This window comes from Erithacus rubecula (genome assembly GCF_903797595.1).
Source record: "Erithacus rubecula genome assembly, chromosome: 3".
NCBI classification, from domain to species: domain Eukaryota; kingdom Metazoa; phylum Chordata; class Aves; order Passeriformes; family Muscicapidae; genus Erithacus; species Erithacus rubecula.
The window spans coordinates 99121850-99140230 of record NC_136689.1 but is presented as its reverse complement, the minus strand read 5'-3'; the positions used below and the strand labels follow the sequence as shown (position 1 = coordinate 99140230).

At 36.8% G+C, this 18381-nt stretch overlaps 1 protein-coding gene across 1 annotated transcript in view; it reads right to left on the bottom strand.

The window, feature by feature from the left end:
• LAMA1 (laminin subunit alpha 1) overlaps positions 1 to 18381 on the bottom strand; it is a 96542-nt gene that overhangs the window by 28652 nt on the left and 49509 nt on the right. Inside the window, exons 18-35 of the mRNA XM_079299683.1 lie at positions 18184 to 18270; positions 17724 to 17935; positions 17109 to 17215; positions 16006 to 16186; positions 14596 to 14732; positions 12023 to 12259; positions 10767 to 10910; positions 10246 to 10425; positions 9536 to 9721; positions 9253 to 9380; positions 8115 to 8235; positions 7830 to 7967; positions 6029 to 6150; positions 5061 to 5147; positions 4623 to 4816; positions 3516 to 3658; positions 679 to 777; positions 30 to 141 (exon numbers count right to left, since the gene is read on the bottom strand). Of these exons, the coding sequence (XP_079155809.1) occupies positions 30 to 141; positions 679 to 777; positions 3516 to 3658; positions 4623 to 4816; positions 5061 to 5147; positions 6029 to 6150; positions 7830 to 7967; positions 8115 to 8235; positions 9253 to 9380; positions 9536 to 9721; positions 10246 to 10425; positions 10767 to 10910; positions 12023 to 12259; positions 14596 to 14732; positions 16006 to 16186; positions 17109 to 17215; positions 17724 to 17935; positions 18184 to 18270 (2615 nt within the window). The remainder of the gene's footprint in view (positions 1 to 29; positions 142 to 678; positions 778 to 3515; positions 3659 to 4622; positions 4817 to 5060; positions 5148 to 6028; positions 6151 to 7829; positions 7968 to 8114; positions 8236 to 9252; positions 9381 to 9535; positions 9722 to 10245; positions 10426 to 10766; positions 10911 to 12022; positions 12260 to 14595; positions 14733 to 16005; positions 16187 to 17108; positions 17216 to 17723; positions 17936 to 18183; positions 18271 to 18381) is intronic.

Here is an 18381-nt window from a genome sequence, read left to right as displayed (position 1 = left end):
GAAATGGAAATATCTTAAAAACAGGATACCTTTGATGGTTGTATGTACTGTGTCAATAAAGCCAGTCAGTTCTTGACTTTTATTCCTGGTTTTCTGAGTCATTGTGTCAAGTTGCTGAGCTTTTTTCAAAAATCTAGTTGTCTAGAATAAAATCAGAGATGATATTTCAGTTCTCCTAAAACATTGATTAATTCCTGACACATGTCTATGGTTTTTTATGCTTATTTTCTTAATATTGAGAATATTTTAGTTTAAGGAAACAATGCATTTGATAGGGTAGATCTAACTGGTTTACAAATCTCTGATGCTTCCATGCTTGTAGATGCCTTATTTGTTTTCAAAGCTCCAGACTTTCAGAACAGAGTTAGCAATTATTTCCATAATCAGTAAGCTCATAATTAGCAAAGCTATTTCTTTAACCGAGTAAATATTATATAATTTTTTTAGGTACAACTAATATTTAAGAAAATCACTGTTCTGGATACATCAATATTAATGCAATACAATAACAATGCTCAGTGGAAGCACCTTGTTATGGGTTGATGATCTAGAAGGTGCCTCCAACTTAGTGATTCTGTGGAAATAATTTCTGAACAAGTCTCTGGCATCAAGAAATTATGCTGTGAAATCTCAAATGATTTCTCCAGATAGGCTAAGAATAAAGAAACCAGCACTTACCTCTTCATGCAAGTAATCAATGCCTCCTGATAAATTCAGAAGATTTTCTTCTGCTGCATCTAACAAGAAAGCTGTATCTTCTCTAGGAACTACAGACCTCTATAAGAAATAGAAGTAAAGCTCACTGTAACTTGAAGAGTTCGTTGTGGGTCCAGAAAAGTTGGGAAGAAAATAACTATGCACACTATTTACATTATTTATGTTAGAAAGGACTGATTTGCAAAGCACACAAGATGACAAAGTAATTGCATACATACAGTCATGTAACACAGTGTACCAGCTCCTTAAATAGGCAAGAATCCATCCATGCTGTATTTTTAATTGAGTAAAAAGGAAGGAAGCAGCAGTTCTGCATTCCTGATTCTCAATTTCACCAGTCTGAGCTGCCCAAATAAACTACTTTGAGGAGCTCCAAGGCCCTTCAAACTCAATATTTCACCCAGTCCCACAGCTGCTTCCCTTTCAGCAGCAGGTCCTGTCAGAACAGCTGTAGTAGGATGTGAGGATGACCCTGGAGATGTGGAGTCTTGTGGGCTCCTTTGTCAATGAGGAAGAATAATAGGCTCAAGACCACTTCAAACTTGCTCCATATGGCAATAAATAGGTCATTGTACCCAAGTGTATAATATTTTATACAGCCAAGGCATGCAACAGAATACCACTTCTCTAAAGATACAAAGGAAGTTATGATATCTCTTACAGAAAGAGCAATTAGGAAAGGTTATTTTTAGATTTCAACTGTTTCAGAACCAATCATTGTAAATACCATAGATTAAATACATATATATACACACACATATAAGTAAAATCCAAATTTTTCAAAAAGTTGTACACAAGAGTATCCAACAGCCTCGTGTCAAATGTAAATTTCAAAGAAAGCAGAAGCTCTTGAGCCTTGAAACCCAGCAGGTTTCTTTAAAAGTCTAGATCAAAAAAGTAGAACAGGACAGCAACCAAGTTCAGCTTTATCAGAAGGAGTAAAGCAGGAGGCTTTAACTAGAAAAATAGAACTACTGAAGTTTTCCAATGGACTGGAGGTGCAGAAGCAATGAGGAGTAGACAATCTGATTTGATAACACTGTCATTACCAACAGACCCACAGAAAGGTACAGAAAAGAGGAAGTATTCAAGTTACTGAGCTACTAGCATGAGTGCAGGGGACAGCCTTTCAGGTAAAACCTGTAATTCACAGAAATAACCTTGGAGATTTTCTTTCCCCCAGCCACAGTTTCTCTGGTATAAGACAAAAAGTAAGGTAATCTTTAAATATCCAGGGGGGATACCTGCTTCCAAACAGAGAAAAATTATTAAATTCAAAAACACTGTGGCCTGACATAAATGAAATGACAAGTCACAAGAAGTTTTATATCACTTTAAGCACCCCATTTTCAAGAAAGTCACATCTGGCTTTGATTTAATTTTAATATTGAAAAAATGTATATACTAGAACTTCCAAACAAGTAAGTAGAAGCTTACTTAAGTAGTTAAGGTGAGCTTACTACAAACTACCACAGTTAAGAAAGTAAAACTTACTTAAGAAGTAAGTAGAAACTTAAACTGCCCTTATTTTTACTTAAGATTTGACTTTTCTTTGCAATAAAGTGCTCAATAAAAACTACATATGAATAATGTTTCCAAGTAAAAGGTGATGGTGCTCCTATGCAAACACAAACTAATTATAGAAAGCAAGTGAATTGCATCCTTGAAGTATTACAATAGCTCAGTGCACTTATGCCTTAGGACATAAAGGAAGAGAAGCATAACAAGCTTTCCAACTAAAAGGTTAGCAATTAAAATTGAAGGATAAGTGTACCTCTGCTGAAGCATAAACATGCAATTTAATCAAGTTTGCCATCAATTATTGTAAATATTAACATTTTGAAGAAGTACACTGGTTGGAATTCATTCTGCCTTATATGTTAAATAGAAGAAATTAAAATTCAAACTCTTATTTGGTGAATTTGGCAGCACAAAACAACACACATTATTTTGATTTTCTTGCAATATGGTGAAATACAAAGAAGTTAGCTTTGTTTCTGACTCAGAGCTTGTCTGCTTGACTATTGCTGAGAAGACTCTTACAAATAAATGTACTTATTTTTAGTAGTCATGAAGTAGGGAGAATCCTGTTTATCTCTGTTTTTGTGCAGAGAACACATGAACCTATTCCTCAGCAACAATAAATGACCTTCTAGAATCACAAAAAATTGGAATTTCATGCTTTGTTAAAGGGAGTGGAGCTGAAGGGAAGTTTGCCCCAAGCAGTCTGAAAGTGTCTGACACTGGGACATTCCACCTGACTTTTAGTGTCCTGAGCTGGAGGGTAGAGTAAAGCACTTGGACTGCCACACAGCCAAAAATAAAGCAAACTGCTGCACCTCAAGCACCCTTGCTAATGGAAAACAGCCTACCACGCCCGGGAAGGACCCAAGGAAGTCCAGGGAAACAGCCTCTACATCTATGCCTTAGCAGCTCTTTAGCAAAGGGACCAAAAAGGGAGACAACCTGGTCTGCTGTTTCTATTTCACCACTGAAAGCTAACCCCCTTGCTGGCCAGATTTAAGAATGCACATAATCTTGGTGAAGCACATACCTAAAGCATGTTCAGAAATCCAGTTGCTGATGGAAAAATATATTAATCCATTTATTTAAATGCCAGAGCAACAAATAAAAATCAACTGAAACAGGCAGCCAAATAACTTAAGGTATATTTCCACAGCAAACATAATGGTCTTAGCCTGGTATCACACATATTCAAACCATGAACTTCAGGAGGCCTTCTGTCAAATTACTAGCACCTGTGGACAGCTGCAACTTTTGTTTTAAAAGCATTTTACCTTCAACTGTTGTGTTGCATTCTCCAGCTCTGACAATATCCCATAGGGCACACGGTCAATACCAGTGAGGTTCACTGAAAGCATGGCCTCGTGGAGATTATCCAAACTGTTTAACAAAACTCCTGTGCAGTTGTCATCACAAGCTAAATAAACAATTTTAAGGAAGCAGTATTAGTATTAAAATGAACACAAAAAATACAGCACTTTTGACTTAGACAGTATGTGCCTTCATCATTTCAGTTAAGAGTGGTAAAGTAAAACTCTGGATATACAGATTTGTAGTCTTGTCTTTTCCTTCTTGCCCAATAGTGAACTTATTCCAAACACACTCTCTTTAGGTTAGCACACATTAGAGCACTATTGGTTCTGCTAGCTATTGAGCGGCTTGCTGTATTACAAACTTATTGAGATTATTTAGCTATTTTGCAATAAATCCATGTTGAAGTCGTTCAGTCCAACAGGCTCATCAGACAGGAAATTCAAGCCTATAGTCCTCTAATTTAATTTATTTCCTTTTTTTTACATTTATCCAAAATAAAACCAGAGTTCTAAACCCTGATTCATTATAGAAGCAGATTACTGTACTAGATGTGTCTTTCTGCTACTTACACTCTCATAAAGAATTACAACAGTAATTACTGGGGGAATATGATTTATTATTGGTGGAGAATGCCTATAAACCTGGCATAATTCCAAAAGTATTATTACAGCAACCTCACATCCAAAGGGTCAATGACACAGGAATTCAAGATTTTGCAATAAATAAGATATTATACAGTCAGCAAAAGTCTTAAAATTATCTTTTCTTAAAGTTGTTTGTAACACTAAATAAGCCATTTTAAGGATTAACTGCTTGGCTGATGTTATGAATTCTACTGTATTTTCCTCTGTGTTCACAGAATGGTTGAGATTGGATGAAGCCTCCAGAGAATACCTTCTCCAAAACTCTCTGTTTTACAGAAATAATAAATTGTTAGGGTCTCTTCCTTTCACAGAAAGAACAGGGTCTGACATCATAAACCCGTCCAAGGAATAGCCATGTGCACATAAATATCACTGGAATGGACCAGAGCCCCTTGGGAAAGTGAACAGTTGAAATCCACCTACACACACATTCGTCCTCCAGCAGAAGATGCCTTGGCTCACACTCCTCACAGAGCTGTCCTGTTACCCCTGGCTTACAGAGGCACTGCCCAGTGGCACCATCACAATTCCCATCAACAGAACCACCTGGATTGCACTGGCACGGACGGCAGCTGCCACCAGGGAGCTGGGGGTCACCATAATAGCCAGGGGAGCACCTGCAGGGAAGAAAGGCACACTGACCATCACAGGATGTTCATCATGACATCAGATGTTACATTTACTGACAGCTTGCAGATTTCATTAATAGTTCAACAGTAACTAGCAAATCTCTCCAAGTCCTTGAGCACTCTTTTATAGACTTATTTATGAACACTGAATAATCTGAGTACACACACAGCTCCTATTAACCAAACTGTCCTTGGTAGTTAGGAATAAATGGGAACATCATGTTTGACTCACCTTTCACAGTACTGTCCTTCATATCCTGGGAGACAAGCATCACAGAGGTAATCCTGAACACCTTTCAGTACACAAGTGGGACTAAAACTGGAGGAAGGATAAACAAATAACTGCTATCATATAAACAAAAGACCATACAAAGACAGATAACACCTTCAGGTTAAATATTGTAAGCATCAGCATCTTCTGTTTAATCTGATTGCATTGCTGTAGAATTTGTACTTTAAATTAGTTAAGTTTGCTTTCCCAATGTGGCTCCATTACTGCATTAAATAATAGAGCACATTGTGGCCTTCACTTAAAAGCCAATGTAAAGACAAAGCAAGACAATGTAAAATGGATGCTGTATGATATGGCAATTGTATGAATTTAACTGAGACTACCATGAAGACACCAGAATTGCTAAACTCTCATTCTGATTCAATTATACAAAAGCAAACAACAAATATGTTTTTTAAGTTTCTGAAAAAACCTAGCCTGCACAGCATTTTGTTTTTTTAAAATACAAAGTTAACTGTTCATCTACCAAACAAGCAGATGTATGAATTTCAGACAAAAGAGTATTCATTCTTCCCCTAGGATTGATCTCATGAAAAGTTCCTGCATTGCCTGAATCTTTGTAAATATATAAGTACTGTTCTCTGAATGAAGAAAGACTCACATTTGATGCTAGACAATATCACAGCAAGTTAGTCAACTATCTATAAGGCAGTGTATGTTCTAGTCTTAGAGAAAAAATTGACTCATCTATCACCTAATTCTTTCATTTTAAAATTTCACAGAATTACCAGTACAGCTCAGAATGCAAGCCCCTTTTACTAAATAAAAATAGGCAGCATTCAAATGTCTAAAAACTAAGGACACATAACAATAACCAGCCCCTATTGTCATGGTGGAGGAGGAGGAGGTTAGATGCACAAGAAATGGGAAGAGTAAAACGTGCACTGGATTTAGTAAGCTCTGGCTACCTGACAGGGTTGGCTCTGGGACAGGCACAAAGAGAGCAGTCATTGGCAGATCCAGTTACTTTCCCGTAGTAGCCTGGGGCACAAGCACTGCAGTAATCACCAACTGTGTTATCTCTGCAGTTCTGAGACACAAAATTCAGATGGTTTAAAGCAACAACAAACAACAGGAGTACATTCATCTACTTTATCAGTACATGTGTACAGTTTCCAACAATGATCTCCACATGTCACTACCCATTGGTAAGTGTTCTCTGAGTGAAAAAATCTTTTATGCAAACAGAATGTCAGCGTATTTTCTCTTATGTGAATGCCCCTTCAGGCAGGCTGACCTAATTTCTTTTCTAAATTTCTATAAAGTCTATTTATTTTTGCTACTATTAATCAATTAAGGTCAGAACATCACAGTATAAAGCAAAAAAATCCTAAAAAATACCCAAACAAACAAAAATCCAAACACAAGAAACAAACATAGAAAAAGAAAAAAAAAGTAAAAAACTTAACAGAATACCTGATTTTTCTGTTTCAGCATTTCAGCAAATGCTGAGGACTATCCACAGTTAGGATTCACAGACACTACATTTCGTTTGTCAAGAGTACTGATCAATAACCAGTGCTATTAATATTAAAACATCAAATTTGTATTATAAACACAATTTAACTGACTAGTCCCCCAAGTGAACAAAAATACTTTTCTGCTCCCCCCCCCACCACTCCCTTACTTCTTTTAATGTTTCTTTTTTCTTATTCTGTATTTCATTTGCCTGCTAATGTGTATTTTAGGTTGATTGATGAGGTAAACAGTAGCAATGCAACCTCCTATTTTCTGGGAGCAGAAGTCAGGTGAAAACTAACTCTCTTGCCTACCCCACTCAGCTGGAAATGTCTGAGTATAATCTCAAGGCACACGTGACTTGCTAACCCTCAACAACAAACTAAGAGGAAGAACCATGAATATTCACCTCTGTGAAAAACTTATGCATTTTAGCCTTGTGAAAGTTGAGAAGCTTCATTTTTACTCATGAGATACATACTTTTGTACAAACCTTAAAATAAAATAATGGTTTAGAAAAGCCTGAAGGACTAAGGAAACTAATTTAAAAACTAACTTCAAGAATGAATTCAGCAGAAGTTTACTTTGAACTAACCCATTCACCACTGGAAAAATAAAGCAACTGGGGAAGGAATTAGGGAAAAAACACTGAGCAATGCCAGGGAATGGACTTAATATGCCTTATTTGGTTAACTGAGAATTTGCTGTCCACAGCCTGTCAGACCACAGGAGAGAGGAAATGTGTTAGTCATATGTGACCCCTCTTTGCAACCTTTGGGATAAACTGAGACAAGTGAGCAGATCAACTTAGCTGAGGCATGTCCCTACAATACTGGAGCCTGGCCATTAAAAAAAACCTCCTTTAAAGCTGCCCAGAGGATTCTCTTACTGAGAAAGGTGTAAGTCTGACGTAAATCTGTGGTAGAGTATGGCTTATTGCATCCTTTATTTCTTTTTTTGTGTTCTGAAGCAGACCTTGTTCAGGCACTCAAAAGGTCTCACAAAAAAACAGACAAAATCAACCAATACACAAGTAATATTAAAAATAAAATTAAAACTAAAATAATTAATGACTTTGAGTATGTTAACGCCTCAAAACATTGCTAAATTTACTGAATGCACTTTAAGGGAAACTATTCAGATTTTCCATCTTTCAGAGTTGTGGAGGGGGAAAAAAAACCCCACATTTTGTCCAAGAGATACAGCTGTATACTTGTCCTAAAAACTCCTGAATGTTTAAGATGTACCTACCAAGCACTTTCCAGTGTCAGGATCACAGGTTTCACTGTGGTTGTTGCACTGACATGGCACACAAGGTGCTATCAGAGTGTGAGGCTCTCTTACACTGAGTTCTGTATGCTTTCCCCTGTAGTATCCTGGAGCACAGCTCTAGTTGTAAGGGGAGTAAAACAATATTTTTAAAAAAATTGTCACAGCTCTCAACAGCTACAAACAATTTTGAAAGCCATTTAAGTAATTTTTTTTCTTTTACTTTCATACTATTAGACACACAAAAAGGATTTAAGGGCTCAGTACCTGGCAGGACAATCCAGTGTAACCAGCAGGACACCTACATTTCTCTACAAGATGAGCTAGAGGTCTGCCTGCATGCATTTCTTCAAACTTGACTGCGAGTTCCATTGAGATATTTGCAATTCTACAAGATGTATGCAGAAGAGAGTGTGAACATCTAAAGAAGCACGAACATCACAAACAAGAACCAAAACATTTCCATGCTTCAAGGTCAGGTATACAATGCATAATCTTCCATAATTTCCCATGCAAATATCTCAAAAACTGAAGACTTTTTACCTATTTATGGGATTTAAGAATCTAAAACTAAATATGTCAGAAATTATTAAAGGTAATAAAGGTTGATCCCTCTTGGTCTGAAAAACTTCCTGAATCCACCATGCAAGAGTATGTAATTTTTCCTCAGAAATAATAGAGACAAACTACATTTGTCTTGTGCCACAGTTTTGGACAGAGCTAATAGAAAGATAATTGAGGGCATGTGAATCAAAAATAACAAAATCTGGAGGTGGAATCAGACCTCTTCAGAGCTGTGAAGACATACAGAATGAGTTTTTATTGGATGGATCTTTGTTTGTCTTGGTAGTTTCCAGACTGACAGATGAAATTATGATATCCCATTCCTCCCTCTCATTAGTAACTTAGTTCTGGACAAAATTGCAATAAAATGCCACTATTCTGAGGTAGGACTATCTTATTGCCACTGCCCAGAGTGTTTCAAGCTACAGGAGATGCCTACAATGATAAAAACCCAGGAACTCAGGGGACCATGTGCTTCAACTGAAAAAAGAAACAAGAAATTCAATATCCTTAAAAGCAAGATGGGTAAGAAATATTTTAGAAAATATAAAATATTTAACTATATCATCAGTCGTGCAGAACACTGCATCAGCCTGTGCTTCTTTGTGCGTTTTCCTATCAAAGTAAGCAGCAGAGTCATTTAGTATTTACAAAAAAATTCAAGAGATTCTGCAGCAATTAAAAGTCAAATGTTTTCTTGTCAGAGGATGGGCAAAAGTCACAGATAGGAATTGCAAATTTTTCTGAGAGAAGTCTTTACTGTATAGCTCAGTTGGGGCTATTTGTAAGTAAAACTACTGTAAATGCAATACAACAAATAAATCTAATCAGGTTGCTTTACCTGCTTTGCTGCAATCCTTGGCCATAAGCTGCCTTAATAAGAATGTATTCAACATTGCTGAGCACAGACATGAAGTCAGAACGTAAGACAGGCTCATCAGACACAGAGTTAAAATACTTCCAAGAATCCTAGGGAAACAACACATTTATTATTATTATTATTATTATTATTATTATTATTATTATTATTATTATTATTATTATTGTATTTATTTATTATTAAAACCATGAACATTCAAGTTTACTTCGAGGTAATGTTGTGTTTCTCCTGTGTTTTGGCTTACCTCCTTCATTTCTACTTCCTTGTCAGTTCTTACTCCATTTTCTGGAGAAGGGATGTCTACATAGATGACCAACTTGCTAGTGTGACCTCCTTTCATTAGAATTTGTGGCTCAAAATTTGAGGTTCCAAAGCCATCCAAAGCATAAAAGGCAACAGTGTATCTCAGCTTCCCTCCATAGGCCATGAGCTGTTTGGATTAAAAAATTATTACTATTACTTAATCTGAGGTTTGAGCTAGTAGTTGAAAATATCTTAACATCATCTTTAGACTGGAAAATTGCCAGTCCTTTGAAGAATTGGCAATAAAACATGAAAATTGACTTAAGCTCGGTGGCTTCTCCACTAAGGTTAAATACATATTTCTAAAAAGCAGTCTTAATTTCTTTCTCTAGACCTGCTCAAGGTGAGCATTCAATTTTCATTCTATTCCTAAGCAACAGAGATTCCATGATCTTTATAATGATTCAAGAATGAAAATTCTTTTAGGCTTCTACAATGAAACCAAATATACTACTCTTCCCCCTCCCTGCCAGAACCTGTAAAGTAATTAAACATTGGTGTTACCAATTAACATGGTCAAGAAAAATCTTGTTAGGAAAGGGTAATGTAAATATACTGTTTGTGCTAGATGCAAGTAAGTTCTATCACTGAATAGTTAAAATATTATGAACTACAAGAATAGAACTAATTCCAATTATTTATTATTCTTACCTGGTCTCCCTGAAACTGCTCTGGCAACTTCCAGTAAAATGTTTCTGTATTTAAGTACTTCCTGACTATGGCAGCATCCAATAAAACATCAGGAAATTGTGAAAATACTCCTTCCACTGTTCCAGTCAGGTTACTTTGAGCTACTACATGCAGAATAGCCTGATCTGGAGTTAATGTTATCTGTGACAAAGAACAAAAGATTCAGTCAACAAAATATTCTGTTTACAATTTTAGCTGCTTTGAAACAGTCAATAGTCCATCTTAGAGTAATAAATGCCCAACCCAAAAAACTGGAAAACACATTTGTTTACTTTTTTAAGAAGTGAAGAGTAAAATGCAAGGTTTCAGAAATAAGGCTATGACCATTTACCATTTGCTTTCTCTTCTGCTCTGACCTATGCCACTGGACTTGTAAGTCAGGACACTCAGCCTGATCCATTAAATGTGCACATCAGTGTGGTTGGTGTCTGCCATGAGGATAACAACAAACTGTGTCTGTGTGATTATACTGCTCTACTTACAGGAATTCTCACATGGTCTTCTATTTCTGAACAAGAAGTAGACATCCCAAAACAGAAGCATGGAGTACATCCTAGTGCATTGTTAGTAGACAGACCAAAAGTTCCAGGTTTACATTCACTGCATTGTAGACCAAAAACATTTTCCTGGAGAATATTAAATTAAAAAAAAAAAAAAGGTAACAGCACACTCATAATACTTCACTATCTAAATGGAAGATGATTATTTTTGGAAGAAAAACTAGCTGCTATGTAAACTTCATAGCAGAATATCCATTATTGTATGCAATCTGTTTTCCTGTGCAGTACATTACTTTTTTCATTATTTTCCAATGCTAATTTGACTTCCTTCTTTGAATAAAAAACCAAAGAAACAAACCAAAAACCACACATAAAACTCCCCACAAACAACCACAGAACATTTAAGTTAAAGTCATATATTTGACTGCCTATCAAAAATCAGCAGCTATGTATTCCAGTTCAAGACAGAATTTCTTTCCAAACCTTCCTTTCCAAATTGGAAAATGAGCTCCAAAAGCCAAATAAACTGCTCAGTATGAATAGGAATCAAGGGACCTATTCCCAAGTGTCTATTTTTGCACTCAACTCCCAGCTGGTGAGCTGAACCTCAAGAAACACCCAAAACTACAGTGCCCACTGTATACCTTTAACCAAAGATTGGGCAGACACCTGTGCAGGCATAAATTTGTTGTCTTGAAGTAAGTTTTCTATCACTCAGTCTTTCAAGAACTGATTCCCATCTTTTCAGAAAAACCTATATTATGTGTTTTTACTGTTTCCTGTTTTACTGTATATGAGAATACCAGACTTCACTATTAGCAATATATCTGAGTTATTCTTAAGCATTGCCTTTGGTTCAGGCATAGGAAATTGATTCAAACTTGCAACACATACATATTAAAAAAAAAAAAATAGATTCTCCATTTAGTACTTATTGGTTTCTTCCTATCATTACAATTTGAATTTTCAAAAAAGCAGGCTATATCATCTGAACTAATGTGTTGTTCCCAAACCTAATAAAACCAAATGTGTATGAACAGAAACATTTCGCCATTTTTCAATTTTTCCTAATAGTAAGATCTGTCACAGAAAATCTTTTAGCAATGATCTAGGTGTACTCATAAATTACACAGATTGCCTTTTGAAGTCCTTTCAGCCCTGTATCTTCCTTGAGTTCAATGCAACCAATGTCTAGAAAACACTAAAGCCTTCCCAGAAGGGGCTGAATAACTCGGTACCTTGCAGGCACAGATGCCAGTTTCTTCTTCACAGCCACAAACTCCTTCAGTGTCATTGCACATCTCTGCTCTGGTTCCACTCAAATCACAGTCACAGGCAACACAGTCTGGGTAGTCCCTGTAGCCTAAGGCACACCTGGAACAGTCTCGTCCTCCAAATTCAGTTTTGCACTGGCATTGACCTGTCAACACATCGCACTGGAGATTGGCTGAACCAGTGCTGCTGCAGTTGCAAGCCTTAGAGGAAGAGAAGAATTGTTTATAAATAGCAGATCTTTTAAAAAAATTACAATAGAAACAGCACAGTAAATTTAAAAATTACTCTTAAAATTCAATGTTTGCCAACAAATACTGTACAATAATAAAAGGGAAGAAATTCCATACAGAAATGAGGTTGTTTGGTTTGTATTTTAGAAAAGAACTGCATTTCCAGTCAACAGAAGATAGCAATAAGTTAGAAGCTTTGTTGGTTCCCAAATGTGGGTTGGGAACAAAAATCTGTTACAGAAAACAAAAATATATCCAAAATATTTAATTTATAGTAGTAGTAATTGAGTACAGCAAGTAAATTAAATAATGTTGTATAAATGCTGAATGAAAGAAATCTGTATCATCATTTCATAAATATGACGGAAAGGAAAATCTTAAAACTAACATTCTTTTCAGATTTCAAGAAGCATTAATAGCTTTAGCTTCTGCATCTTGCTCAAGCATTCCATCCCAAAGGAGGGAAGCTTAGCATGCAGCGTAGCTCAGTACCAAAGGAAAACTGTTTCCTGGCAGAGTGCATCCTTCATTATTTAATCAGTAATGCAAACCTGTTATTACAAACATGCAAAGTGGGGGTACTTTATTTTTCATTCTTTTTTGAAGCAGTCTGGATTAGCCTTCACTCTTAATTTCTTATCTTAACAAGCCAAAATTTGGTCTGTGGTTATTTCTAACTGAACAGGCAAAAAGTACATTCCATCTATCATCACCTACTGTATTTTCTCAGCATTTTCCCTGATTTATTTTCCTCATCAATTCTCTTTGAGATGAAAAGCCTTTATCTTGCATGCCAAGACCCACAAGTTATAGAAGAATTACTGTCTATCCTTTAGCATTCTACACAATTTTGCAGCTTACCCACAGCACTCTTTGTATTAAGCAGTTTTTACTCTAGCACTGGGTACTATAGTGCCTGCTACACTACTGCACCCAGAAACGGATGCTAAATATCAAGAAAACCCCTAGAAACAAAGCCAGACAAAGTAACCACTTATGCATTCTGTGTTGCAAAACCAGACAGTCTGGACTTCTGAGCATCTCCCCCCTTTCATCAATGTAGAGAACATGCAAAGAGTCTCTCCTGGGTTTGCCAGAAGACACTGCCCCTGATCTTAAGCTACCACATCTGACTGTTCAGCATAAGGAATATCCCTCTGTTGGGACTATTATCTGGAGATCACATTAGTTTGTTCCATCAAAAAAAGGATCTAAAATACCTTAGAGTATTTTCACATTCATTACTGTGATGCCACAACCAAAAGGAATGATAAGTAACTGAGCAACTGCATATTTAATTACACCTGATCATTGGCAAGTGCTGTGCAATCACCCTAGGAGAGGAACACCTCAAAGGAAATGCACAAATGTACAGCTGTACAGCACATTGTATTTGCAGTACATTAGGTAAGAATGACAGTAAGCTGACAGGTAACAAAGCTGTGGTTTAAAGACCAGTTGCCAGCTATGTTATTATAAATCACCAAGATGCTTAACTCTGAAGACTTATTAGGACTATTTTGTCATCCTTACTCTAAAAAATTAAAGAGAAAAAGGATACCAATTTGGCTGACACTTAAGTACTTACTGCATGTAATGACAGACCTTGTCAAGTTGATTGTATTCGTGGTTTCTCCACTGAAGTTACCTATTACATTCATGTAATTGAGGCTTTTGAAAATCTCAACATTTATAAAATAGTTTGGACCAACGCCATATGTGACAGGAATTTACTGCATGAACTTAGAGGCATAAATGTTTACTATACCTTGGGTCTGCACTGACTTGGCATTTTATTGCTTAATCATAAGCATCAAGCTGAGATATGGGAGCTACCATTGTTTCATCCATGAAATATTAACCATATTATACCATTTTAATTATAAATTTTTCAGAAAGAATGCCTGTAGTAACTTTCAAGACACTTCCAATTTTCTTAAATCCTTAATATTATTGCTTAGTGATTTGCACAGAAGTTACATTCCCAATTGCCCATTGCTGCTATAAATCTGTTTTAATACCACTATTTAATGCTAGAATAAACACCTCACAACTTTAATGTGAACTATGCACCTAACCAGAATAAGCACTCTGAGAGTATTTTCAGATACAGCCCTCTTACAAGGTTCCTCAATAAGCACTGTACCATATGCTGTTTTGCTGGTTTTTGTTTTAATGTGAGCATGTTGCATGAACACTTTGAGACAGAATAAAGATCATGGTTCTCAAAACAAGAGGCCAATTCTGACATCTGTATAAGGCAAATTGCTTTCAACAGTTATGGCTTTTCACCCAGCCTACCATACCTTGCAACCAAGTTTAGGAGAGAGTCCCCAGTAATTTTCTTCACATAGTTCACACTTTTGTCCCTGAGTGTGAGGGGGACAAATGCATTGGCCAGAATCAGCATTGCAGTTATTCTGAGTATGGGCACAATCACAGGCTGCAAGAGACACAGGACCAAATGAGTAATTTAATCATGCTTTACTACAGAGGAGAAACTCCAAGTCCACCAATAGTCTCACTTTTCTTATGCAGTACATTTGTCTATTTCACTAGAAACTCCTTGCCATCCATAAAAACTGAGAAACAAATCATGACAACAGTGACATTTCATCTTTTCACTGGAAGCCTATTATTGCTTATTGACTTAGCCTGTTTGGTGTTTCAAAAAGCAGTGCTGCACTTCCACAGGGGGATCCACAACACCACACAAATTTACTTTTGAAGAAGAGTACATTTGCAGGAAAAAATTTCTATTACAGAGGACATAAAATTCATCAAGAGATATGCTAATGTTCTCAAGCAGATGAAAGGATTAATCTCAATAATTCCTTATTGAATAATAGGGATTGATAACTATTTTTATAATAACTAAATACTGCAGGATGCATTTGGCAACTTAAGAAACAAAATATTATTCCAGTTACAAAGAAGAATTTCAGGGAAGTGATTTTATTAATCTTTTTAGAAACGTTTAAGTAATTTCCAGTAATGAAATGGTTAAAGGTACCCAAGGGATCTTTGATTCTTAGTAAAGACAAAGTATATTCATTTCAAAACAATCTTATCACAATCTCACTGCATATTTCATTTTAATGTACTGTTTGATGCATGAAAAAAGTGGTTTTGTCTGGCTGGAGAAAAGGCAGGCATTCTTTTAGCTATACTGTATTGAAAAGGGCATCTTATTAACATGAAAAATTAAGTTTTGATGGCATGTTCTCCTGTTAGATGAACAATTTCTTCCTTATCATGATTAAAAATTGTACACAGTCAGGTGATGATGGGAAAATAGAGTGAATGACTTCTCATCAAAGTAGGGAAAAACATATTTAGGAGTTAAATGCAAAACTAAAGTAAAAATCTTTAGGAGTAGAAGCTGTTCAATTTCCCAAATGCAGAAAAAAAAAGGTTTCATTCTCTTTGAAGGACTGAAGGGTTTTGTAATAAAGAGACAAAGGAGGTATTGAGGATGTAATATTTCTCTCATGTACCCTTTATGAATTATTTCATAGTCACCACCTTTTACAAGGAGCCACACAGTGAGCAAAGAAATGTTTTGTTCCCCAGCTTAATCAAAGTATTAGCAGACCTTCCTACAGATTCTTCTGCATCATCATCAGAACAACTGACCTTTGCCAGAGTTCAGCATACAATAAACTGCTGAAAGAAATTCCAGACAAACTCTGGAAGGATTGTGGATTAGAGCTTACGTGTGCAGCCACCATCCTGGAATGCATAAAAGCCGTGAGCACAGCGATCACACTTCTGTCCAGCCACTCCTGGCACACAGTGACACTGCCCCTGATGATTGCACTCCTCAGACACTGAGCCAAACTGACTGCAGTTGCAGGGAACGCAGCCAAGCCCAGTGAGCAGCCCATAATACCCGTTCTGTTGGAGAAGAAATAGATTTGAGCTATGTTTCACAAATTTTTGAAAACACTACAATATACACTCTTGTTTTCTCTTGTTTACTCCCCATGATGTGTGACCTGCGTGAATCTTGGCCAGCACTGCATGACTGCTGTGGAAAGACTCCCTGGCATTATGCCTCCACTGTTGCCAGACATATAGCAGCATGAAAAACAGCCCTGAAATGCTCTCATGGTCCTCTAATCTCACAAGCAAGACACTATGTTTTGAAGTCTGATGTTATTTTAATTTAAAGACTTGCATGGGCACAGATACCTGTGACTATGAATGAAAGCCTAGAATGGAGCAGGTCAGTGACCCAGTGTACATGTGTGTTCAAAGTCATTCAGCTGGGCTGGAACAAAAGGCAGTAACTGGGTACAGATTTCCTGCTCTGGTCTCTGATGTAGTTCAACACAGCATAGACTGGAAACTCCTGATTTGTATCACCAGTGAATATCTGTTTGTTCTTATAACAGGCCTGCCTTTCAGCTGAATCCCTTGCTGGCATTCAGCCATGATCTAGTTCTTATCACCAACTACATTTCTTTAGAAATTCCCTACTCAGACTTAATTTTACAGAAGCACAGCTCGAAGATCCCTTCAGGTTAACTGTGTTTGGTTTGGTTTTTGACTGCACACTGTCAGCACTAGCCTGAACAGTCTTATACAGGACAGTACTGAATCAATTACACAGCTTCACATCTGCAAGGAGCACATGCAGAGCCATTTACAACCATAAAAAACTCTGCAGACAAGCTTTGGTCTCCACTCCAGCAACAGGCCCCTGTCCCCTGAACCTATTTACTGCTATTTTCTTGATCTGCTCAAATCAATATCTATAGATAGAGAGGAATATAAGAAAATATACACATTAGCAACAGGTAATATATCTGCTTACCAAGCATTTATCACATCTTTCTCCAATTACATTTGATTTGCAGGAACAGACGCCTGTCTCATGTTGACAAGTACTTGAAAGGGAACCATTCACGTGGCAGGCACAGGCTTGTGTTCAGACAAAAAGAAACCAAATTAAAATTTATTCATGTGTATCTGTAGGCATTCATTATACAGAATTCAAAATCTGGCATATGATGTGTTTCATCTGTTTATATCCCATAGATGCTAATATATCACAAAAATGCCTGTGCATTTGGACTAAAATTAAAAAAAAAACAAAAAAACCCCAAACCTCTGAATAGCTGTATTTGAGAAGTTTTTTTCTTCCAGCCCTGTATGAGACATTCAGAAGTAGGAAATGTGTACAGCATGTCACTGGAGGGACAATATTAAGCCAGCCAGTAAGTTTCAGGGATACCAAGTGTCAAACCTAACATAATACATTCCCCTCCCTCAGCCTAACCCAACCCCTGAGTTTTCAACCTGCACTTGCCAACTCACAACTTGATGATTAACTTTTTCAGCAAAGGTGCACATGTCCCCATTCATTCTGAACATGAACCCTGCATTTTTGTGTTCTTTAAATGTTGAAAGTAATAAAAGAACAACTTACCACGGCAGTTTTTGTCAATCACTGCATCCCCATAATACCCATCAGCACACTTTTCACAATGGTGACCTGCTGTGTTCCCCAGACACTTCAGGCACTGTCCTGTGAAGGGATCACAGTGGCCCTCTTCTTGAGGGTTTACATTGCCATTGCATTCACAAGGAGCACACGACTGTCCAGGCATAAGAGGATTCCCATAGTAACCATTAGCACACCTGCATAGAGTTTAGAAACTTTATCAGCTGGAGTGTGGTCATGTCATATACTGTCCTCACTGAAGACAGTTTTTCCTATTAAATTTTAATCTAAAGTTTCTCTGTATTACAATGACAGATAAAATAAGAAGGGAAATTTTATTAGGAATATTCTGTACATGTGGTATGAACAATACAAGGAAGATAGGCTGACGAACACCTAGTGATGGCAATGATATAGATATTTCACTCAAAATTAGTCTACATACCTTTCACACTGAAAACCAGTATAGCCTGGAAGACATTTGTCACAGAGAATTCCACCCTCTTCATTCAGTTGGCAAGTGGGACTGAAACTATTAACAATATTTATGGCAGTTGGTATCAATGCAGAGGATCACAAGACTTCTGCAAACATTCAATATCAACCCTTCCTTGCATCTAGCTATATAAACAATTGCAAGATT